General features: G+C 42.3%; 1 protein-coding gene across 1 annotated transcript; it reads right to left on the bottom strand.

The window, feature by feature from the left end:
* Positions 1-23198, bottom strand: emilin2a (elastin microfibril interfacer 2a). The gene is made up of 9 exons (XM_037788080.1): positions 22892-23198; positions 21627-21752; positions 18516-18706; positions 15734-17689; positions 5239-5583; positions 3088-3141; positions 1804-1863; positions 1487-1627; positions 1-696 (listed from the first exon to the last, which is right to left on the bottom strand). Exons 1-9 carry the CDS (start codon positions 23074-23076, stop codon positions 362-364), a joined length of 3393 nt encoding a protein of 1130 aa, XP_037644008.1. The 5' UTR covers positions 23077-23198; the 3' UTR covers positions 1-361.
* Positions 23199-26682: the final 3484 nt, after the last annotated feature.

Raw genomic sequence — 26682 nt, 5'->3', positions numbered from 1 at the left:
TTTGATTTATCATAGTTTATTGCCTAACCAACAATATCATATTCTGCTGATATGATTTTGTTAAAATAATAATTAGATTTAATGATTTTTTATGTTAATTTATAAACACTTATTTACACAAGACATTCACAATAGGTACAAAAAGGCAACGTGATAATCAAATATATTAGAAACAATTCCTGCTTCTTGTATTCAGGTATATTTGGCAAACGGCTTACAAATTGCAATGTAACTGAATTTATAAGTGAGGGTTCTCACGGCGGCACTGCGTGGTGAAGAAGCGGCATCACAGCAAATCAGTGAAAACATTTCCTCCAGTCCAGCTATCTGGGAACAAAACCAGTCCTTGGATGAGCTCCGGCTATCTTTTGTCCTGTGGTGCGTACAGGAAGATGGCGCTGTAGGTGGAGAGGATCTCTCTGGCCCCGGTGGTGGCCAGCTGGCCTCCGGTCCTCACCAGGCCCACGCGGTCTCCTTTCCTCAGGGGCAGGATCAGACTGAAGGACACCGAGCCTCCGCAGCCGCAGCTTCCAGCAGCTGAGCCCCCATGTTGACCGGCCACAGGCCCCGAGGAGCTCTGCAGCCTCTGGACGCTGCGGTTGGACACGGACAGGACGGCCTCCACATGCTCGCCCGGCTTGGCAGTCAGCAGTCCTGAAATCAGGTATCGGCCATCCTGAGGTACAGTGAGGATCCCTGTGGAGAGGAGAAGGGGAGTTAGATCAATGAATGAAGTCAGATGTTTACTGATCTTACTCCTACTGCGGGTCTTGTTCTCCATAGCCTACACAAATAACTGAATAAGGTTGCTTTGCTTTGTGTAATCATTCCTCCTGTTCATACTGGACATTAAGACACCACATCCTAATGCTACTCCAATGGTAGAGATGTCCACAGTCATCATTCCTGTCATGGTTTGGTTTTTTGTCAACCTCTGGGTCTGAAAAGTGAAGCCAATGCGGAAGTGCCTTAAACTTGCATTCTTTCTAATAGCCAGCAGGGGGCGACTCCTCTGGTTGCTAAAAGAAGTCTGATTGTATAGAAGTCTATGAGAAAATTACCCTACTTCTCACTTTATTTAGTAAACATTGTAAACATGAGTTTATGGTCTCAATCGCTAGTTTCAAGTCTTGGACATTTTTCACTACTTTCTGTAATTTATAGACCAAACGATTAATCTAGAAAATAATCGGCAGATTAATCGATAATGAAAATAATCGTTAGTTGCAACCCTACTATATAGTAAATAAATCCATTCCACAAAAGAGCCGATCCATATTTAGTTTGCGGTACTACACGAGCAAAAGAGAGAAATTCAACTCAACTCACGACACATCTGAAGAACAACAGGGCCCTGACAATAAAACTGGTGTTATATGCAACTTGAATGTCTGTATGACTGACTGAAATGTACCCAACAAGTCAACAGTATCATAATGACACTTCAACAAATATTAAATTGTATGTTGTTGTTGTTGTTGTGTACCTGTGTGGGGATTGTAGTGTCCACCGTCGTTGACCAGAACTCTGTTGAAGCGGATGAAACCAAAGTCTCCAGAGAGCGGCTGCTGTGTGAGGCCAGCAGAGAAGGAGAAGGGATCCGGGAAGGGGCTGTCAGCGGCCGAAACTGGAACGATAACACGTACGTCGATCAGCTCAAAGATATATTACATTTCTTACTTTACATACAGCAACTTAAAACATGACATTCATCATAAATCTTCATATTTGAGCTAATGATTTATCTACTTTTTTCAAATTTATTTATGGACGCAGTTACTCAAGTTAAGAGATTGATTTTACCTGGTGATACAGCTGGATTTTGATACATCTGGTTCCAGGGCACCTTTGCTGCTACGGGAACTACAAGGTACGAACAAAGAAAGAGTTAACTGTGTGTTAATTCCTGCAGTCACAGCTGAGCTGAAGGGTTGACACATTTAGTTTTATAGCAGGGCTGTCAATCGATTAAAATATTTTGATATATTTGAAATATTTGATTAATCACATAATTGTCCATAGTTAATCACAATTAGTCTTAAGTTAATCACACATTTTTTACTAGTTCAAAATGTACCTTAAAGGGAGATTTGACAAGTATTTAATACTCTTATCAACATGGGAGTGGACAAATAGGCTTGCTTTATGTAAACGTATGTATATATGTATTATTGGAAATCAATTAACGACACAAAATAATGACAAATATTGTCCAGATACCCTCACAGGGGCTGCATTTAGCATAAAGAATATGCTCAAATCATAACATGGGAAACTCAAGCCCAACAGACAACAACAGCTGACAGTGTGTCAGTGGGCTGACTTGACTATGACTTGCCCCAAACTGCATGTGATTATCATTTACATTAAGTGGTAAGAGTAAAGGGGAGACTCGTGGGTACCCATAGAACCCATTTTCATTCACATATCTCGAGGTCAGAGGTCAAGGGACCCCTTTGAAAATGTCCATGCAAGTTTTTCCTCACCAAAATGTAGCGTAAGTTTGGAGCATTATTTAGCCTCCTTCTCCAAGCTAGTATGACATGGTTGGTACCAATGGATTTCTTAGGTTTTCTAGTTCTAGTTGATGCCAGTATTTTCACTAGCTTTAAAGCTGAGCCCGCTGCAACCTCCGAAATATCGATTGCATTAATGCGTTAAAGAAATTAGTGGCATTAAAATGATTTTGCGACAGCCCTAGTTTAAAACTAATATACAGAATCAAGTGTTTAGTTTATTAAGTGTTTGTTTTCTGGGTTAGTAAGTAGCTAAAAAGATCTTAGTTTCAGTGAATATATCCATTATCTACCACAGTAATTTTCTTCATCCTCACCAAATGTAACATCACCGTGCAACCCAGGGTAAAACTTTCTGGTTAAGTGCCTGCAGACGAGCTAAAATCCTTCCACAGTCCGCCCACACCTCCTTAAACTAAACACATCCAGTTCCCACTCCCTCACTCTCTCAGGCTACAAATTATTCACAGCTTTTCCAATTTTTTTTTATTTTTTTTTTTACACTGATGCAGTTGAATGGCAGAGCCTGCAGATGCATGCGTTGTAACTTGATAATGAACTGCTACAGTACCTTGGCGGCTGGTTGATTGAGGCTTGAAAGACACCGGCTGCAGAGGAGGATAGCCTGCGGGAGAAACACATGACAAACACATCATGTTTTATCAGTTAGTGAATGCTCTTGCCAGAGGCATTTGTTTGGTTTTCCATCTGAACACAGTGGGACAGTTTCACCAGAGAAGCAGAGAACCAAACAGGTTGTAATCTGGACTGCATCATTTTGGTTTTACAAGTGGCTTTTTTGAATCAGTTTAATGTTGATTTAGCTGTTTCAGAACAATGGGATCAATAAGCAGATTCAGGCGTTTACAGTTTCCTCAGAGGCTTGAAATGGATTTAAACCTGCGGATATTTGTTCTGTTATAAACAAACTAATCCCAAGGATTCACAGCCCTGTAGGGAAAAGATGACGTGAAAACCTACCCTTCACTAGTGAAAAGTAATTAAAAACTTTTACGACTCTGTTCTCGGGTTAAGAGGCGTGACTAACGTGGAATTAAAGGACATATTTCAAAACTGTTGTCTGTTCCTTTACTGACAAATCATGCCATGCGGAGGCTAAAACAAAGCCTTTGTTTTGTTGTTGGATATTTTCCCTCCTCATCCTATATGCAGCCCAGTTAATTCAATCCAGAACTGGCTCTGTGTTGTCTCTTCCGTCCAATTTGAGTTGGCCCCAGTTAAAAGCCTCTTAAGTATAGCATTCCTATACGTGTGGATGACAAACAAAAAAATCAAAGTACACAGATAATTAAACCTTTGTTATGGGTTCAATGTGTGAAAAAACAGACCCAGGCTGTTGCTGCTGCAGTTTAGATGAGTATATGTGATTAGGAACTGACAGCTCTGTTGAAAAGAGGAACATACATATATTATGCCACACATGCGGTAAAAATGGTGGCTTAGTCAGCTCTCCGTGGTGCCAGAATTACCACACAGTGTCATAAAATGTCCGTCTTGTCATTGCAGTAATGATAGACTCCAGTTTCTGCATTCATTCATTCATACAAGTAGACTGGATTAACCCTTTAGATCACAGCCTGGGGAACAAAACGTTGAGCGTGGGAAGAAGGGTGTATGCTGGGGATCAGAAATGCAGTTTTGAGACCTAATGTAGGATCCATCTGACGATCAAAACCGATGTCGAGAATAACCTGGAACAGCTTTTTATAATTTGATCAGATTAAGGAGGAAAATACACACACTTTCACTCACAAACAAACTTCAATAAACCACTGTAGGTTTATTGAACATTATATAATTGTCCCCACTTAGTGTGGCAAGCTTCTCCCCCTTTCTGGTGTGTACACAAGTCAATATATCGTATTTTATACTTACTAAGTGATTTTAGTGAAAGTGCCACAAGTAGTGTGGCTTCTTTTATGACATTGCTATTGTAAAAGGACATATACTATAGACTATAATTATTATTAATATGTGACATGTAATTTTTTTGTTATCCCCCTTATTCCCTGTACTTGTTATCTATAGTATGTATTTCATTGGCACTGTTATTCACAGGCTGTAATTTAAAGCATTACCAAATCAGGTTTTGTGCCATAAATCCATGAGGTCTTGGTGAAATTAAAATTTGACTTAAAGGAACAGTGTGTAACATTTCAGGTGCTCTATTAGTAGAAATGGCATAAAATATCCATAACTTTATGGTTTCATTAGTGTATAATAACCTGAAACTAAGAATCATTGTGTTTTCGTTATCTTAGAATGAGCCGTTTATATCTATATAGGGAGCGGGTCCTCTACACAGAGTCCGCCTAGAGAGAGCCTTTCAGGTTTTTACGTTACCTGAAGACCACCGCAGTTCTCCAACACGCTTGTGAAACTGCAGTAACGTGAGCCGCAGAGTGCAAAACCGTGGTACCGCCAGCCGCCGTCTGACTTCCGTTGCTCCTAAAGTAGTATTATTATGGTAAGGACGGCCTCGGCATTACCACGGTTTTACACTCGGCGGCTCACGTTACCGCAGTTTTGGAAAGGGAGGAGTGAGCGCAGGGGTGCAATCTGCAACCACACCGCTAGATGCGGCTAAATCCTACGCACTGTACCTTTTAATACAGATTCTTGGTGTTCACACAGATTTATTCACTCATGAAAGATCCAGAATTAGCGAAGGTGGTCTGAAACCACCATTAGTACCACTCACCTGGTGCTCCAGCGAATCCTTGGACTGGAATTCTGGACGAGTCCTCAGACCCTCTCCGCACAGTCACCCTGCGGCTGTACCCTGGAGGTCCCGCCTCGCCCGTCTCCACCACCGGCCTTATTGGAACCAGGGGAAGATTGGGGTGGCCTCCTGGTTGCCGGGGTCTGGACGGCTGGCTTGGCGGACTGATCATAATCGTGTGTGTGTTGGGCTGCAGTGGTTGGCTGGGATTGTACGGCTGCCTGGGCCTGGATGGCGGAGGGATGAGAGGGATGAAGATTTGTTGGATTCTGTTTCTGGTCGAATCTGGCAAAGAAGCGGGCCTCTCTGGTCTTAAGGTCATTCCTTAGAAAGAAAAAGAAAAAGACAGATGGGGAAGACCGTAAATATATCAAATTACGGTTCACTTTCTGACCATATGATAGGCGTTGCCATCTGGTCACAACAGTTGAACGTTATGGCTTTAACTGCGAAGGCACAAGCCTCCGATTTGCTTTTTTTGTTCATAAATCCCACTTCCTCTCTCACATTCAGACCACATCCCTGCCTTCTACTGTGAATTCTCCTTTAAAAACCTGATATCTGATGATAGACCAAATTAGACCCGGTTTTCAACCCAGTACCATTATTACCCTTCATAAAAGCAAAGCGGGCGGGTGCTGTGAGTTTTAGGCAACGAGAACCATCTGAACGGAAATCAGTTGGCTGCTTGCCAGACTCCCTGAGGGCACAGACATCAGCTGGGCCTCTGAGGTGAGCGGAGAGACACTGTGATAGTGTCCTGGGGACAAATAACAAAAATAATTACAGTACCTGCTTTGTGTCGGCCTCACTTCACAACCAGGTGTCACACGGATTGTGTCAAGCCGTGATTAAGACTCAGTGAATGGGTTTCTATGTTAAATGGCTTGTTTGATGCTTCATGTATCTGCGTCTGTAGTGCCGTTTAAACCTTGTGGGCGAGGTTGGAGTACATGCAAGAGGATTACTGTAATGTCATTCAGCCAAAGACACTTACGTCAAAGAAATGACCACTTATTCCAAACGATTATACAGTTAGATTTGGCGTAAAAAGGCTGATCTTTGAGGAAGCACTCAATGGATACAAACAACAAAGATTCTGCAGGGAGAACAAACATCTACTAGGATACAGAATTTAGAGATAAATGTAAACTTACATGAATGTTAAATCTTAGTAAAGCCTGAATACCAAAAGCTTCAATATATAGGGTTGGAGTGGTGAAAAGTGATGCAGCAGCAAGCAGTGCAGATATGAAGGTATGAGAAGTGAGAGGTGTCACGTTATAAAGACCACTTTGTACATCTACTAGGGCTGTCAATCGATTAAGATATTTAATGATTAATGATTAATTGATGATTTATTGCAAATTCATGTATCTGTTCAAAATGCACCTTAAAGGGAGATTTGTCAAGTATTTAATACTCTTATCAACATGGGAGTGGGCAAATATGCTGCTTTATGCAAATTTATGTATATATTTATCACTGGAGATCAATGAACAACACAAAACAATGACAAATATTGTCCAGAAACCCTCACAGAATTTATTTAACCTCCTTGGCGACAGATACCAATATTTTAACTCTAGCTTTAAAACTGAGTCCGCTACAACCTAAAAATTGCAAGTTTCATTAATGCGTTAAAGAAATAAAAAACAAATTTGTGTTAATGCGTTATTGTCATGGTAACTTTGACAGCCCTAACATCTGTATGAATCTGATTGGATGTTACAGGTCTGCTCATGATCAGCTGTAGTAACAATAGGTCAATAGCTAAAGCATGAACGAAACAGCTGATAGACGACCAGCTGGTGCAACTGCCTCTTCAAAAATTGGCTTTGCAGTATTTTATGAGGAGGGAATTGCATTTAATACCTTTGTTGGCCTTTGTTGGCATTTTAGTGAGAAATACTGTATGGAAACATAATAGTGTATTATTACAACACTTTATTAGAGTTCTGCTCTAATTCCATCTGCTGATGATGACCACGAAATGCAGTTGAAAGCTCTGGAGAAAAGCTGGTCAGTGAACCTTAAATGGTTCCTGGACCTTATTTTCCAATGTTTTTGCGTCTAACTGACTAATAGGGAAACAATCTCTGAAACAGGTCCAGTATTGAGGGAGTACGCTGAAGACGTCAGCCGTGAAATGAGCCGCGAGGGCGAACGAGCCGCGAGGGCGAGTGAGCAGTGTCAACGTAATGTTATGTCCACTAAAAGTGCTTGTTTTTGCCACTGAGGTGCTCAGATTGTTATTATAAGTGTCTGACAACATTATGGAAAGGACCCCACAGAGAAATAAAACCTTTTTCTTACCTTTCACTTGATCCGGTCTTTCTGTTATTGTGTCCGAATCCTGCTCAAGGGGAAGTATCGTTGTGAAATCTGAATATCTGTATACTCTGGCTCAAATAAATCCACATTGTGGAAATCATCTAAATATTCAGCCATGACATTGAAAATCGTTTAGATAACACTAAGCTACGCTTCCTGTGCTCCAACACAACAAACTTCCGGCAACACGTCACCTCGCCAGATTTCAGAACGAGATTTCTCCTTGAGCGAGACTCTTTACATAATGTGACACTTATAATAACAATCAGAGTTTGTCATGGCAAAAAAAAGCATGTTAAGTGGACGTAAATGACGGCGCCGGCTTGCCCCAATAGCACCATAGTGCAGCCTGTGAGTAGCTGCTGTCTAGGTCTGTTCCGAATACCATTTTTTGGGTTTTGCAGCTTCGGTGAGAAATATTCAAAGCTATTCAAACATCGCTTCACGGCGTGGAGCAGCAGGCTGACATGTTCTTCTTTCTGTCTGTCTGTCTCCATTTCCACTGTTTCAGTGCCCGGGACAGCGCCGCTGCCGCACTGCTGTACACACACCCACCTCTACACACAACAAACAGAGATATCAGTCTGAGAATAACTAATAATAATTAATGATGAATATGAATAATGAATAATGTTATGGGATTATTCCTTAATTCATGGACTATTCTGGGATTTATACTTTATTATTAAATAGTTATATAAACAAAAAAACAAAAACCCAAAGCATTCGAATAGTGATTTGGAGATCGAATACTATGGCAACGGTCGAAGGAAAGCCCTACCGCCGCCGTCTACAGTGCTCTCCCTCAACACTGGACCAATTTCAGAAATTGTTGTTCCTGTTTGTCAGTTAGACACAAAAACATGAGAAATAGGGTCCAGGTTGAAACATACCGAAGTTACCCTTTAAGGTTCACTTACAAGCCTTTTCTTGAGCTTTCACCGTATCTCACCGTCATCAGCAGATGAAGTTCTGCTCTAACTCCATCTGCTGTTGGTGACCATAACATGCAGTTGAAAGCTCTGATGAAAAGCTGACCAGGGAACCTTAAGTTAAGATCAGTTTGTTAAAGTACTGTTTCCAAGGTCAAACCCACAGGGTACCATCAAATTACTTTTTAGCATCTTGAAACTAAAGTAATTATTTATAATGGCTGTAAGTTGGGCCACAGCCACCAGCATAACGATGAATCAAAAGTCAACTGGTACTGAGGCAAAGTGATCAACCCAAGCACCTTGAGAGCAACGCTATTACATTAGAGTCTGCCTCTTACTCCGAATTATGAAGCCACTCTATTCTTATCAAATAAAACATCATCAACCATCAACCAAATATCTTCCTTCTTACTGCAAGTGAGACCACAAGCTACTCAGAAACCACATGTATAATCAAAAACAAATTAAACCCAGCAACCATGTTGTACTAAGATAATCAGAACTCTCTTCCTCATTTCCTCCCTGTGCCTCATTCAGGACGTCGGTTGCCTGAGTGCATATTTCCCATGAGCTCTCAGCCTGTGTCTCACTAAAGGGGGCAACCACAAAGTCGAAAAAACACACAGACTAGGCGCACAAGTACAGTACAAGACCAGTGCTGGTGTGCCCAAGAGAGGCATCACCATAACCAGATGTTATTGCTCATAAACAGATTGAGACACAGCGGGGGGGGGGGGATGCTGGAGTCACCGCAGATTTGGGTGACAGTGCGTGAGTGAATTGGTGCCTTCAAATGGGGTCGTGTTTACCGTGTTCACGAGAAGAGTCCATATGAACGAATCCGTCTTGTGGTATTCACGACCTCATAAGTGGAAATTTCTGAAAGCTCTGAGTTTGCGAGTTGTGATGTTTTTGTTGACGTCAGAAATGACGGAGGTCATGGAAGTTCATTTTTCGGTGCATAATAACTTCACACTGTATATTGTAATGTTAGTCGTATATTGTTTTTCTTTGTAATGTTATAATATGTCTGAGGAAAATGTAGATATTCCAAACGGCCTCATCTTTTTCTTCTGACATTATGCCTTTGCATTTACTGCATTATGTCACCCACTTGTTATCTTGCTAAATTGTTAGCCTCTGTGGATTCTAGATGCCGGCAGTGACGTTAATATTGCCGTTGCTTAGCAGCAGTGTTTTCACATCTTAACCACTTGAACGCCAAGCATATTGTGTTCACGACTTCCCATGTTGTAAACATGAGTTTCATTTGAAGGCAGACAGGCCGATCATGCGATGGAATATGGTGTCAGAGAGCAGGGTGTGGTGGTACATACAATATTGCATCACTCACTGCTCTAGCCATACATTTTTTTGTTCTTGCACATGGACACAATTTCATCCTCCACCCCATTTTCCTCATGTGATATTAATGACGGGAGGCTCAAATTGCGCACTGCATGGCAGACCTCAGGGACTCCCATTGTGTAGCTGGGTCCATTCTCCTCTGAAGACTTCCAGATGGGCTCAGGGTCAGAGATGGAAACACCTCGCGTCGACGCTTCAGAGATCTCTCTGGGGAAGCTGTTGCAGTCAAAGCGCCCCCTCAAAATGCTGGTGCCGGCTAAATATATACTGTGTGTGTGCGTGTTTGTGGCAAGTTCAATTTTCCATTCTTTCCCAGCAGACACCCTTTGACTTCAAAAAGCCTTTGATATCTTGTTTTTTCTTGTATTCCCTCATCACGGTAGACAGTTAATCTTACTGCCTGTCTCTCCTATATAAAGCCAGAATGATCAATTGCAAAGCATTGATCCATGAAATCAAAGCCTTCATTTTATCGATGCTTTAATACGACTGTTTTCTTTTCTGAAGGCCTCGCCTGTCGATAGACACACTTACAGGACAGGGTGGAGGGAGAGGAGGAGGAGGAGAAGAAGAAGTCCTCTGGCAAGGACAAATCAGAAGAAAAAAAACTGGACAGAAGGAGAGAGTGACGAGGGAGTAAAGGGAGAAAAGTTCAGCGATAAGAGAGAGAGAGAGAGAGAAACAAGGACGTGATTTGAGCTGGACTGGGATCGCCTCCAAGAAAAGGAGGAAAAAACATCTTGAGAATCAAACGAGAAAATTCAGTAGAAGAAAGTTGATTATTCACCATCTGAATGAGAAGCAGCATGAAACCAAAAGCATTTCCCATATTTCTACATTTCCTAATAACCCATATTAAACAGTCTGACCCCTTTAAAGCTGCAGTAGGCAGAAGGTTTTTGGCATCACTGGGCAAAGATTCCATAATAACCTTTCAGCATATTGTAATTCAAGCGTTCTGAGAGATAACTAGACTTCTGCACCTCCTCATGGCTCTGTTTTCAGGCTTTAAAAAAATCTAGCCAGTGACGGGAGACTTTGACCAATCACAGGTCATTTTGAGAGAGAGAGAGCGTTCCTATTGGCTGTGCTCCGGCTGGTGGACGGTGCTTGGTATTTCCTCAACTGATCTCAACATGGCTGCTGGGGTTTCTCATTTTACAGCTAAACAGTACACTACAAGATGTTTCTGAAAACATCTGAGGCGAGAAATAGGCATTAACGTAACAGAATATTGATTCATATTTGATCAGCGCTGCTTAGTTTGACCGTTTGATCGGAGTTTGTGAGTGATTGACAGCTGCTCATAGACGGACTCCAGCTCGGCTCTGATTGGTTGTTTCCCTCCGGTCTGTGAAATCTTGCGGATGCCATTAGGAGCACCGGAGGACACAGAGGCACATGATTTTTTTCAGATTACCTGTCTCATGCACTACTATCAGGATAGTGACCGTTTTATAAAAACAACTTTTTTTTAATAATATTTGCTCCAATTCTACCCACTGCTGCTTTTAGACAGTAAAACTTATCAAATTTCAAAGTCACTTTGATACATCTGTGTTATAGGCCTCCTTTTAAACGATGCAACAGAGCCACAACTCCCTATCGGAAAGAAAACAGCCAGAAACAAACACACTAGCTGTAGCAGCAGACCTCTGTGCAGCAGCTGCTGTGGGCGAAGCAGTGCCAACATTTTGCAACTGAAGTCACACAGTTCCATTTAACAGTCACATTGAGTAAGGGCAAAGCTATTCCAGTTAATCTTTCAGTTATGTTATTACAACACCTCATCTGTTCGCAGCCTCCGCAGGGTCTTCATGTGACTGAGGAGAGAATATGAGCTCAAACGCAGAGAGAGGAAACATTTCAGTATGCTCTCTTCCACCACCACACCCAGAGCTGGGATTTTTCATGGAAATTTTTATCTCCATTTAGACTACTTCTCTCCTTCACAAACTTGAGGAAAACATTAAATCCTCATGCTACCTCAGTCCAACTCCCTCTCTCTCGAGGGATTTAGGATGCAGACTATGGGCGGAGAGACTATCATGATATTTGCCCTTAAAGGAAAAGATCAAGACCAAGATATTTTGGGGAAAATGCTTATTCACTTTCTTGCCAAGAGTTTTAAAAGAAGATAAGAAATCGCTCTCATGTCTGTACAATAAATATGAAGCTACTAACAGCAGCCCGCTAACTTAGCTTAGCACAAAGACGGTCAACCAAGCCCCAAGGAATACTGCACCAGGCATTGAAGCAAATTTTCGTGGAACCTCCGTGTCCGTCACGTGATGCCATTGGGCCCAAAAATACTTTTTCCCATAGACTTAAATTGGGAAAGAGACGTCTGTCAGCGGATAATTGTTTTTGGTAAAACAACTTCCCAGTATGAACACTTGAACAGCCCTTATTTATATCATTAGGTCCAAAAAGTTGTGAAATGCACTAATAGCTGAATCCAGAGTTATTGTCCTTCCTCCGTTCATGTGAATGAGACCAGGACCGAGAGCTGGGATGCGGGGTTAAAGGAAACGCTACTGCGCCTGCTCTATGGGCCCGATGGATGCGGAAGATCGCAGGAAGAACCGGGTAGCCTACTTCATCACTGGACAGTCGAGCCATTTTGGTGCAGTATTTTGGCAGCTGTAACTGCCGCATAAGAGCAGTGCAGAGCGGCGGCCGTGAGCGAGCCAGTGGGGCCACTCGCATGCACTAAAAGACACACACGCTCTGATGCAACACACACTGAGGGAGAGTGACTTCATTCTCTGCTCAGGTAGACAATACTCCTCTCTATATTTACAAAGCAAATAGTTGTTTGCTGCTATATTAATGCTCTGAATATCCTATAGAGCACCTTTAACCTTTGACAGAACCAGGCTAGTGGTTTCCCTCTGTTTCCAGCTTTTATGCTAAGCTAAGTTAGCTTCATACTTAGCATACAGAAATGTGAGTGGTATCAATCTTCTCATCTAACTCTCAGCAAGAAAGCGAATAAGCATATTTCCCTAAATGTCATGCTCACTCATACAAATAAAAGCTATAAACTAATTTGGGGATTTTGGAGATATAAACAACTAATTGAGTAAGAGCCCTGACAAACATGTTTCACAATCCTGCGGCAGTACGCACAGTTCTGTCTGATTGAATGCTGGGCAGAGGTACAGTACAGAGTAATGTCATGTGTGCGGTAATGAAATCAAATAGCACAGTTTGGAAATAACTGCCCATATTTGGCAGAGAGTGAAATGAAATACAAAATGCCTTCACGCTCTCTGTCTCTCTACACCACGACCATTAATCCATCCGACCTCCTTTTTCTCCGGTCTTTCCTTCTTTCTCTCAGGTCCCTATCATACCATTGTTTTGGCCGACGGTTTAAGAAAGGGAGGGACCGGTGATGGGGCCCTAGTCATGACATCACAGCTGAGGGTAGTCAAAGCATCTGGTCCTGGGTGTGGAGCCCTGCTTCTCCCCTCTCCATCAAGACTGACTCCAGCAGTGAGTCAGGGCCCTTAATGAGGACCAGACTCCACACATCAGGCTGAGGTCACCCTACGGGAATCTCTGGAGGTTGGTATGTGTACATGTGTGAGGAGAAAGAGAGGGAGGGAGGTGTATTGTGTATGAGCCTGTGTGTAATTGTGTACTGAGAGATCGGGAACTGAGATTGAGGTCTGCAGTTCTGTGGTAAAAAAGCTATGTCATGGTGCAAGAAAGAAGCCCTCACAGCTCAACATGTTCATAAAGGGAGTGGATGGACCAGTCTGCTAGACTGTTCTGACATTATGGGAGCAATGAGGCACAAAACAGCGCGAGTAAATCATCGGTAGTTAGGAGGGGCTGACCTCGACATGTCAAAATGTAATTTCTTATATAAAATCCGGGGAATTCTTAGGACAACATGGATGTAAGTCACAGGAAGTTTCCAATGTGGGCCTCTGCCTCTTGGAGCTGGGACATATTAAATGACATATTCAAGGCAAGCACGGGAGGCCCAGTGAACCCGTGTCCTCCCTCTCTCCGGGAAATACCCTGTGGCCATTCATGGGATCTGATCCTTCCCTCCAAGCCTCCATGTAAGCAGAGCAAGCAGAATGCATTATATGGAGGATTATCTTCAGGAAAAGTTTGTGTTTACACAGATGTTAATCACTCCATAAACTTGTGTGGTGGAAGTTAGAGAGGAAGCTGCAGAGGAGTGTGTGCAGTCATTTCAGTGCCTGCCTGCACTAATGTGGGAATCCATATACCTTTGAGTGTTTTTTCTTGCCATATTCTATATCTAATTACTGTCATATTTTCGGTCATACTGACAAGTAATAGGTAAAAGCAATAAATATGCTTATTTGCTTTCTTGCTGGTAGTTAGATGAAATTCAATTTGAAGCTATAGCCAGCACCCGGTTGATTTAGCTTAGAATAAAGACTGGAAACGAGAGTGTCTCTCTCCAAAATGAATTAAAGTTGAGCACATAACCCTCTGTGAAACCACAACTTGATGCTTTTACACTTCTCTTGGACGGATTAAACAAAAATGCACAGATGAAGATATAATGTCTTAATTAGTGACGTGCTGGGAGGCAGATTTTGTAACCTTTGGACCACTCTTTTTAATAAGCTACACTAATGTCACAGTGGTGCAGTGGTTTGCATTGCTGCCTCACAGCAAGAGGGTCGCAGGTTCAAACCTGGCTTGGGGCCATCTGCGCCGTTTTTCTCTGGGTTCTCTGATTTCCTCCCACGGTCCAAAGATATTCAGGTTAGGTTAATTGTTGACTCTAAATTGTGAGCTACGGGCGTGGCTTAGGTGTGTGAGACACACGGAGAGGCGACTGCTCATTCTAAACAACTGATGCCGTTGCAGCGTAGCTCCAGAACTGGAGAGTATTTCTTTATTGAAAGAAGAGTAAAGAACGGCACTGAATGCTTTTCTCGATCGAAAAGATGTATTCTCCCGACTGACTTCAGCAAGAGTTTGATTGACAGATAGTTCATCAAGTCACGTACCAAGCATTTTTTGAAAGTGCCTGCCTTCTCAGATGGTTCTGTGTAACAAATCATCTGGTGGGTCTGGTTAAAGGCCCTGACACACCAAGGCGACGGTCGGCCGTCAGACAGTTTGGGGCAGTCGGTGAGCGTCCTAGTTTTTTCTGTGTCTCGCACCGTCAACTCCGATCTGCCCGTGTTGGAGGTTTTTCGGCTGATTCAGTATGTTGAATCAGCAGCGGCGCCCGTTGGTGAGAGAAATCACTCTGATTGGTGGTTCAGCTTAAACAAATCAGTGCACGAGAAGAGAAACGGAAGTGAGGAAATCAATCCAACGAGTAAAGTCAAGAGGAAAAACACAAAAGGCTCTTCTCATTTTTCATCTTAATTTCATCTGATCATTCCAATACACGGATGTTTTCCACTCGACATGACCATCAGGAATGAAGCTAAGTGGTGAGTGAGAGTGGTGTGAAAATGGTCGGCAAACGCTGCTTTGTTTCGTGTACGTATCATAACAACGGCTCGTATATCCGTAGTCCTCGGTTGTCTGGTTTTCAGAGCTGCGGTCATGAGCTTGCCAGTGGGGCACGCTCACATGCATGAACATGCTGGCTATGTCAACAAAGCATGGAGAACCTTGGATTACAACACACACAGCGGGAGAGCAACTTCATTCTCTGCTCAGGTAGACATTACTCCTCTATATTTTTACATAGCAACTAGTTGTTTGTTGCTATATTAATGCTCTGGATGTCATATAGAGCTATAGAGTTTATGACAGTGAAAGCCAAAGATGCCCTTTGATCATTTCTGTCATCTCCTTCTCAAGACATTACCATTACTCACCTGGCTCTTTGGCGGTGACGTCTTTCAGGACATGTTTGGCCATCGCAGACAGCTGTGCCTGGAACATCTGCAAGGCATTCTGCAGCGCGATGATGTCTGCGCCGTGATTTCCACAGGTGGCGTTCATCCTATTCATACAGTCCTGCAGACCACCAACGTGTCTCTCCAGTCCATCTTTCAGCTCTTTGATGTTGGCGGAAACGCCGTCTAACCTTCCACACACCTTTTCAAGTCTGGTCACACGTCCGTCCACAGCAGAAATGCCATCAGAGACACCCTGTGTGTTCTGTTTACACTGACTCAGTTCAGATGACACCTGCCTACTGAGCGTATCAAGCCTGTACTTCAGGTCGTCCACCCGACGTCTGGTGTCATATGCCTGGCTGGGTCCTGCGATGACTGATGCCCAGTTGTCCCGTGCTGGACTCCCAGTGCCACGCTGCTCTGCGTGGCAGCATGTCGAGTTTATGCTGTGCATATCCTGGTTGTATTTGCTTAAGGAGTCACCTAACCCGGTAACAGCACCGGCCAGACCAAGCACATTATTTTGGAGATTAATCAATCCCTTCTGGAAGTCGTCCATTGTCTTCGCACGTCTCTCAGTTGCGACTGCATGCCTTCCTACAAGATCTTCCAGTTGCCTGAACTTGTCCGTGTTGGCCCTGACATCTGTGTGAAGAACATCCAAGTCATTCCTATACCGACTCATGTCCTTTAAGATGTTTTCTAGACCTTTAGGTGTGGGCGATGAACTCACTGCACCTACACTAATTCCTGAGCCTGAACATCCTGCAGAGCACAACTCTCCAACAGCATTGACCTTATCATCTAAACCCTGGAGGAGGAACTTATTGTTGTTGACTTGAGTCTGGATGGCTTCCGTGGACTCACCAAACATCCCGGGGAAGGAGTTGTTGTTCATTTCCACCAGCATATTTGTAAACTGGTCCTCCATGCCGTTAAGACGATCCTCCAGAAGCTGCCGGAGTGCCGCCACCTCGTCCGAAAACTTTTGTTCAATGTAGAAGCAATGAGTCTCTGCATTTTGCTCCGTGACATTAAGGCGAGCCTCCAGCTCTTCCATCATTAGGCTGTAATCATTGTCTTCCTGGGGTGCAGATATGTGCGCCAGTTCGTTGTCAATGCGGACATTCAGGATGCGGTGAGCCTCTGCAACACGGTCAATCTCACGCCACAGGTCGTTGTGGGCACTACGATCCTCTTCCGCTTTGGTTGGATCAGTCTGCCTTTGAGTTCGTACAGGTCCGTCTGCTGCAGCCATGTCCAGACGTAGTGCCCGGATCTCCTTTCTCAGATCAGCCTCCTTGGTTTCCACCAGCTCTGTCAGGCTGACCAAACCTTGATCACGGCTGTCTTCACAGGTCTTTATCTTGTCATTGCATGAGCTTTGTAGCTTGGCCATCTGTTCCTCCACATTCTGGTCTAGCTCCCTCTTCAGCTTCTCAAATTTTCCATCAACGTAGGTCTGTATGACATCAAACTCCGCTATGGCTGGAGTCTGAGCTTGAGAGGCATCCATCAGGACACGGATCTGCCCCTCGTGACTTGTCATGGTTCCTCTTAGGTCTTCTAAAGCTTCATCCTTGCTTTTCAGTTCAATGTTGATATCATCCAACCGGGTCACTATTTTTTCTAGAGCCTTGTCTCCAGCAATCCCACCTCTAGTGGCCTGATGACCATCCAGCACTGCCGGGCTCTCCTCTGTGCCCACAGCCGTAGCGCTGTCTGGCGGACGCATGTTGTTGAGAAGTGTCACCAGTATCGTCTTTGTGTCTTCCTGCAGGTCTGTGCGGAGGTTGGCGGTTAACCCTGTCAAAGCGGACTGGAGATCCAGGACTGTCTGAGACAGGCGCTGAACTTCACCTTCCAGAAGATGCACCTTATCTGTCCCACCATGCCTCGTCTCATGGTGCCCTGTCTCTCTCCGCTCTGGCCCTATGATCGGAGAATAAGTTTGTACAAATTAGTCTCTCCTCTTTAAGCACAGTGGCACTAAGGAAGCTTAATTTAGCGGTTCAGTGATACCTGTATTACCTACAGTAAGTGAAGGTCAGCACACCCCCAGTTTGGAGAAACAGACAGGAGTTACCACACAGAACCGAAGCAATGTACTGCTGTGGACGGGGCCAGCAGCAAAATGTATTTTAGCCACATAAAAGAAAAGCACAACTAAAAAAATCAATGTCAGTTTAAATTTACACTATATTTAGAATATTTTCCCCAGTTTACCTTGCTGTCAGACAGCTATACAGTCTATGTTTCTGACAGGGAACTGACACCATTATCTATGCTCTCGCCAAAGCAACCAGACTAATATTCACAAACAAACTAACTGATCAAGGCAGCGGTAGGCCAGCAAAGCCTGTGTTCTGCAAGGTGAAATTACAGTTTTTTTCAATGGAGTCTGGTTGCTTTGGCAAGAGCTTAGATGGATACAACGGCTTCAGTTCCCTGTTGGAGATGGCTGTCTCATGGCAAAGTAAAGAGGTGAAAATATTCTAAATATAGCATACACTGATATAGATTTTTTAAGGTGAGCCTTTCTTTTAGGTGGCTAAAATATGTTGCTGTTGCCGGCTCCGTTCACAGCAGTACATTTCTTTGGTTCCGTGTGGTAACTCCTGTCTGCTTCTCCAAACTGGGGGCGTGCTGACCGTCATCTACTGTAGGTAATACACTGACTATGATTTAGCACATCATACAGCCCCACTTCAAAACACCGAACTGTCCCTTTAAGATAGAAGAGAAAATGGTGTCTTACTCTGTGTGTGTCTGGTTGTATATCCATGATTTGGTGGGAGGTAAGGCTGTATTCCCTGAACTGTTTGTCGGTCTGGGGGTGGCTTTAAATCTTTACAGTCCAGACCTTGGTAACCAGGACAGCATCTCCACTCCAACTCTGTTATTGTCTTGAAGGCAATCTTGTACGTGGGTCGAAACCGATTTTGGAATCTGTAAAACAGGGCAGAGTAATCAACAAGTTTTTCAAAATCTCAAACAAACAAGAGCATAAAATTGGGAACATTGAGCTTTATTTCCAAGATCAAATCCAGACTGTTTGTGTCTGCCGATCCAAAAAGAAGAAACTGTTCCGATAATATGTATTTTTATTGGTAACTGTTGACTCCTGCAATCACCAAAACGTCTGCTTTTTTTGGCCATTTTTTGAGTTTCCCTTCTGTAACCCATCACATGAACATTTCAACTCTCTAGCCAAGGCAAACAGTTCCCAAAGAAACAATAGATGACATCACTTCCCTGAAGGCAGGGGTCGTGTCATGGAGAACATCTGGAAAGTTGATGACTGAAACAATCATCTTTGCACATTTCCTAACTGACACCCTCACTGATAGTGATAACACTGTTCTAGCTTGACAAATAGAAGAAAGGAAACTGAAAGCCTATAAGATTATGGCTATAATCCTCAATGTGTGCTTCAACTCTCATCCTCACACGAGATAATGTGAAGCCAGTATGTAATAACTTAGAAATGGAAAAACCCGAGGTGTCTCCTCTCACTGCCAGTTTACTCAGAAACTTGGAAATGTGCTCCTGTGACCTAAGAATGATCTGTTTCCAGGATCTTTCGCACATCACAGTGGCTCTTGTTTTGGAGCATAAATCTCAACCACAGAGAGCATGTGTTGTTTCACAACTAATAATGATTCACAAAGCTAAATATATTAAATTGCAACACAACATGTTCCATTACGGAATTAATGACAACTGTGTTACTCATCACTTACTGGTGATACTCCCATTTACAACAATCAGTTACTCCATTAGAGGAACAGATTGCTTTGCTTATTTAAGTTACTGCTAGTTAAATCTCATGCACTGCGCACAACTGTTTATCTGCAGGACGTTAATTCAGGCCAAGTGAAAGCAGTTGCTGAATATAACCTGGATGAGATTCCCTTGATGTTATTTCCAAATGAATTGATAGCAAGGTCTATTATTTTTGCATTATGTCGATAAAGGCTACATTCGGTTATTTTGAGGACCACTTGCTCATAATGAATCAGCAGCTGTGAAGCATCTGTAAGTGTATTATAACACATATTTGAACACTAATGTGCAAATTTATAAAAACATGCATCAGAGCCAGACCTGTTCTGGAGGTGTAAATCATTTGACAAAAATTAATTCATGGAGCCAAAGAAGCACATTTTCTGGATTACGCGTTAGAAAAATAAGACTCTCTGGCCTGAATATAAATACATTTTCAGAATAAAAGCCAGTGTCTTACTTTTTTCTCATGATCTTGGAAGGTCCGTAGTCTCCTATAGTTTACTGCGATATCTATGTGTGCAAGTCGTGACCCAATCCTCTAATATAAAGGCTATTTTTCCCAGGTGTATGCTGATTTTCATCCAATGCATGCTGTAATAGGCTTGAGGCCCCTGTTATCCTGAACACCACAAGCATGTTAATACTACGTGATTAATTTGAGACATTGTTTGCAGTTTATTAATGTATTTTTTTTTTCTTTTTGCAGGATAGGATTCCTATATTCTATGCTCTTTATACCCATAGTAAATTTGACTTTTTTTTTACATGTAAAGTGGGAGGAGGGTTGCACCCTTGCGCAACACACTGTGTTAATCCAGGTCTGGATAGGATGATATAGGCAGGTTTCATCACACATATCAGAGGAGCTGATTAAATCCAATGCATCTGGCTTTGGTCAACACCAACTCCAAAAAACATGTACTTTTAGAAACCTGAATAACCTTTAATATTAAAGGGATAGTTTGGGTGTTTGAGCACGCTCCTAGTTTGGAGAAACAGACAAGAGTACCAGCATGGAAGCAAAGCAATATACTGCTGTGGACTAAACATATTTTAGTCACCTAAAAGAAAGACCCATCTAAAAAAAGCGATGTCTTGTACCGTTTCTGATGGGGAACTGAAGCCGTTATCTATGCTCTCTTCAAAGCCACCAGATTCCTTTTGACAAAAACAGTAATTTTACCTCGCAGAACACGGAAGTTGCTGGTCTACCGCTGCCTCGATCGTTTAGCTTGTTTGTGTTATTGTGTGATTTTGGTGTTTTAAAGGGTTAGCGACACTTATCTCACCTAAAAAAAAACATATCCGAAAGTGTACGCTATATTTTGAATATTTCATCTGCTTTATCTTGCCGTCAGACAGCCCTGTCTGATGGGGAACTGAATTGAAAGTGAATTATCTATGCTTTCTCCAAAGCCACCAAACTACTTTGACAAAAACAGTATAGATAAGTGTCATTTTCAGTTCAGTTCCCTGTCGGAAAATATTCTAAATGTGGCGTACACTTACAGGTATATTGATTTTTTTTTTAGGTGGGCCTTTCTTTTAGGTGGCTAAAATACGTTGCCCCGTCCACAGCAGTATATTGCTTTGTTTCCGTGCGGTCATCTACTGTAGGTAATACATCTACAATGGATAAGTACCTCATATAACCCCACTTAAAAACACCCAAACTATCCCTTTAATGTTAATGACATGCCATATACTAGTGTAGTCGTTGGAAGTAGTGCAGGTATGTTGTCCCAAAGTGGAGTGTTTCCACAGGTGATCACTTGTTGCTATCGAATATTACCACTATAGATTAAAACTTGGAAGGTTATTTCAGGTAAGTTGCCATTGCCTTTCAGCTATTTAGAGAGTTCTAGTCCTCATCAGCTTCAGGCTACATTTCCTGTTCAAGCGTTGGCCTTTTTAGTGGGCTTTCTAACTTGCTAGAAAATGCTGTGCTTTTGGTGCCAGCGGAGTTTCTTCAGCCACTGAGAATATTTCTGCCTCCAGGTCTCTCTCAGAGAAACATTTTGTATCTCATACATAGAAACATGCACCCTCGACCCCTTCCTCTCGCTCCCCGGATGCTCACGTCACTTGTTGCTGGCAGTCGGGCTGGTAGGCTGGGCAGGGGGCCACTACGGGCTCCTGGAAGCTCTCCACACTCCCCTGCACGGCGCAGCTCACGTTCCTGCGCACCACATAGGCACACCAGTTCCTGAGGAGAGAGGCAGGAATAAACAACATGTATATACCAAGAAACATTTTAAAAGGAATACTGTGCAAATATCCACCCGATTCGACTGTTATCAGGCCATTAAATATAGGCATCGTCAGTCGCTATAAGCATGTGGGTTATTACGCCTACTACGTTGTAAAAGTGAAACTTAAAAGCAACACCTAACATGTTGTAAAACTGAATGAAACGTCACATTTTGAACACAAACAAAAAGGCATCTTTAGTTTTAGGCAACAAAAACCCACATAGTTAAAATTAGGGAAAAACATCTTGTTTTGGGTTGAAATAACTACGAACACAAAGACGACTACACGTTGTTGGTTTCCGACAGGATGCGAACTCCATCCCTTGTGCCCAACCTCCACCCCTTATGGAGTTTCACACTGTCTATACTACAGCGCCCAACTTCCGCTTCTGCTCCTGTCATAATTACGACGGTCGCTAGAGGACGCTGTTGTGTTCTTTTAGACCTTCTTTCGGTGATCTACCATGTGAATAGATATTAAAACCTACTAGTGGGTGTACTGGGCCTCTATTGACCCACATCTATGGACCTTATAGTGACTGATAACGCCTATTTAATATCCTGACAGTGTAATCGGCTGAAATATCATAGAATTAGATATATCCTTTTTACTGATTTTTTTAATGATAAAACATCAAAGTCCTTATGCTTTGCTGAGCTTTCCCTAAAAAGGTTGCATAATTTCATTTTCAGCCTATTTTAGTTTATCTGGAAAGAGTTGCCAAGTAACAAAGTACTGGTCTCTTGTGGATGAGAGATTGGAGAGTAATCACTCACATTCCAGCCTTTATCTGGATGTTATCACCTTTTTGGCAACACTGGAACCAAATGTAGCCACAGGGCTGATAAAAGCACAGTGAATGTTAACAGATGCCCATAAGAGGCCAAAACTTCACCGGTCTGAGGTCACTCCGATCAATAACAGGTTTTGGACTTCATCGCATTTATTTTTATCTGCAGCTGCGCAACAAAAGCGCGCAGCTTCTTCTCCCACATCAGGAGAGGTAGGATTAAAGATGATTTAGTGACTTTCAGAAAAGCAGAAAAGTTCAAATGCTCGGCCACATAAAGTGTATAAAGACCCGTTACGTACCTGTTCCTGTGTCGGTGTACCACTCCAGTGTATGCAGACCCTTGGAACAAGTCATAAGAGGAGGAGGGAGACCCGTAAGTGAACTGAAAGTTCAGAAACAGTGTGAAAACTGTCCACCGCCAGTCCATCTCTCCACTCCTGGAACTCATACTCAACAAACGCTTCAAAATAAATATCCCTAACATAGAAAAAGAAAAAAAGAAGAAGTTCTACTCTGTTATTATCATGCACGACGGTCCCAAACACCACAGTCACATTGCCCCAGTGACTGATCAAACTCCAAGTTTGGGGAAGTCCACATTCACTGCAACTCCCTTGGAATGACGTTTGGGGCCAACACCCTCCTCCTAAAAAACATCACCAAGAAAAAAAAGACTTTTAAAAAAAAAAAGTTTTATAGCTCAAAAGGTGCACTGTAAACAATTGCTGTTAATTTACAGCAGGATTTCAACAGTATTAACCTGTTATTGCTAAAAAAAAAAAAAAAAAACAGTGCTTTACTGTTAATACAAAAGAAAACCTGTTTTGCTTTAACTGAACTATAATGCATTCTTAAAAAACAGCACTTTACTGCTGATCAACTGTCTGAAGTATCATCAGTAACAGTTTCATGCAGTATTTTTTTAATTCTGAGACCTGATCTGCACATGTGAGGCTTGTACATTGTACATGATTGTAAAAATCAGTGCATTAGCTCTGTTCTTCACTCACATGTTGTTATGGTTTGCATTCTGTGCTTGTAGCCAGCTAGAGACACACATTTTGGGGAAAAGTGTCAACAAGTCTATTATAGCCTTTTTCCTAACAAGTGCCTTTAATTGTATTTAGTGTGACTATTCCTATGTCTGTAACCTGCTAAGTCTATTCATCTAGGCAACAAAATAATGTTTATTAAAATGTATGTAAAAAATACAACCTAAATAGTGCATTAAAACAAATCAGTAAGATAATGTAAAAGAAAGGTGAAAAGCAGCTATATAATGTATCTTTAAACAGTAAATTAACTGTAAAATACTGTGAAATTAATACAAAAAAAACAGTATTTTTCATTAACAGTACAAAGCTGTAAATTTCAGCAAAAGTATAATAATGTTAATTTTACAATAACATAAAGGCAACCCTTCTGCCAGTTCTTTACTGTTATTTTACTGGGAAATTCTTAACAGTGTGCTTTTGTTTGTCCTATCATTAAGCTTTTTAAGTTGTTAATTAATGTGCAAGAGGATGCTGCCATCAGAAAGGGATTTGATTACTTCTTTGTCTGCCAGCAGCCAATAATTCACACCTCACTGATGAACATAACAGGATAATGTCTTTTTGAATGCATCCTCCAAAGAGTTGAAAGTAGTGTTGATGATATATTCATGGCCAGGGATAACAGTAGTGATTTACATTATGCCTGCTCTGTTGCTGAATGGGGATATGGAGGGGGCGGGGGGATATATAGTTAGTGAGTGCAGTCTGTTCTTTTCTGCACTGAGCAAATGATTTTCTTTTTTTTTCCCAAGCCAAACTGAGCAATTTGCTGAGGAACATCTTATTGTGGAGGGGAGACAGAAAGTAGCACATTAGTTACACAAGAGCTTCAATTCACAGCACTCCAGGCAAGGATTCATTGTCAGTGTCTTTAGTGTGAAGAAAGTGTGAGAAAGAGGAGAGTTTCCAAGCACACGCTGGTGGCGCTGTGAAAATTATTTTTGTGAGATGGCCTGAAGCCTTTTCCCCCCAGCTCCCCTGGTTGCTGTCGTTGGAGCATATGAATCAGATAGATTCTGTCAGTTAACATAAAAATTAATAGAGGAGGGGGGGAGTGACACAGAGAAGGAGAGACATAGCCAAGAGAGATTGAGACTTAAATAAAGACATGGTTGGGAGAATTTGAGTACTAGATGTGGTGTATAATGATTCAGAGACATGCTGTGAGGCATTATGGGAGGAAGAGTATGTATAACACACATCCTCCAAGAGAACCGTTCACCAAGATCTTTTTTTCTGTCAGACCAGAGATAACCCTTCCCAAAATAAGACAGGCAGTGTGATAAATGCTGGAATTTGTTATGTAAGTGAAAAATGTCCACAAGGATTTGATTTTCAGGTGTTTATATCAACACGAGTGTCAGATGAACTTGACACGTCATTCATACAATCCATATACCTCCTCCCACCCACTGGGTGCTTTAATGAGATTATTGACAAGTTCATTGATTTCCTTTTGTTCATTTCCTCTCACTTTATAATATGTACACATAACCTACACATTAACCCCTCATGATGGTACACATTTGGCTATTCAGACCGGTAAAAATCAGTTGTTAATGGAAGTTCATGTGGAGTCAGATTTGCCCACCGTGTGGCTGTTTGTTTAGTCGCCAGAAGAGGGCAGCACAGCAGCAGTAAAGAAAGCAAAAAGTCCCTCTTGTAGTCATGGCAATTCCTTTCCAAAAGTGTTGGGAGTGAGAAAAGGACATTTCATTACTGAGGCAGTATGAGCGCCTGAAATTCTCTCCAGTTCCATGTCAATTACCTGTGTTATGCACCCTGAATTCACCATCTCTTATTATTACTGTATATTTTATTGGAATCATGTTATCCCTCAGACTAAATCACCATCCACCACAACCTATTGTTTATCACCGATACATTAACAACTAATATTTAGAGATTATTATCACCAGGGTGATTATTGTATTTCACCAGTTCGGAAAATCCCAAACAAAAATCTGTTTTCAGTGCTTTATTGCAGTTGGATTAAAGCCCTCGCTCTTTACTTACTGTACTTACTCTCCATAATGACATTATCAAGCCACCCACCTCAAACCTACGTGTTCCTACTCAAGTTAAAAATAGTCATTAACTTCATATATGCCCTGACATTCATGCAGAATGGGAAGTAAAGATGACGCAAGAAAAATACCTATTCATATCTTTCAGTTTAACAAAAATAAAACCACCTTATGATTTCAGCCATAAATCCGGGGGACATTTCCTCATTCCATCTCTCTCGGATCGATTTCTTGTTTTTCGACTTTGCAGAAGTTGAAGGACTGATTGAAATTGGAATAGCCTGCATTGAACCAGGGCGGGTCCTTAGCAGCATACAATGCATTTGTCATTGAGACACCTCCTCAATATAAGACTGCTTTTGAATTCTTTAAATTGAACCGGCTCCCTCTGAAAAAGTGACCTTGATCTTTACGTTAACTTATAATAAACGTGCAGGTGCTCCTTGGGGGGGTGTTCAAGGCTGCTACGGAGGCAGCACAAAGCAGGCTTTTCATTGAAAGGACCAGTTTTGTGCTGTTATTGTGCTTCACATCATGTGGCTCGATTTAAATTCAGCTAACTGCTCATGTAGGTGCATTGTGGCTGTTGTGGGCATTGTGGCTTACTTACAGTAAGCGTGCCCTTGTAAACTTGGCTTTTTGTGTCACCCTGGGAGAGTGAGAAGTGCTGCAGAGATCGCTTTCATTTGGCAAGCAACAGCGATGCACCATGCAGCATTATACACCACGCAGCACTTACACCGGGTGACTCAGTGGGGGGAACCAAGGCATGCACATGCTGCACTCACGGGTTTTCAAAGTGGGGTCAAGGGGCGGCCTAAGGGTGCTGCGGTGGGATTGTTACTTCACTTTCCCTCCTTTAGCGCCACACACTGAAACAGAGAGCATGAGACGTGGTGTTTTGATCACATATTCCACTTTATTCACTCATCGCAAGAGCTGAATTCAAAAATGTTCATCTTCTGAGGCCTAAATTATAGTCTACAAATTTAGGATCCTTGTGCATTC

The sequence above is a fragment of the Sebastes umbrosus genome, chromosome 12 (genome assembly GCF_015220745.1).
Source record: "Sebastes umbrosus isolate fSebUmb1 chromosome 12, fSebUmb1.pri, whole genome shotgun sequence".
In the NCBI taxonomy this organism is placed as follows: Eukaryota; Metazoa; Chordata; class Actinopteri; order Perciformes; family Sebastidae; genus Sebastes; species Sebastes umbrosus.
This window is presented reverse-complemented; position numbering and strand designations above follow the sequence as displayed.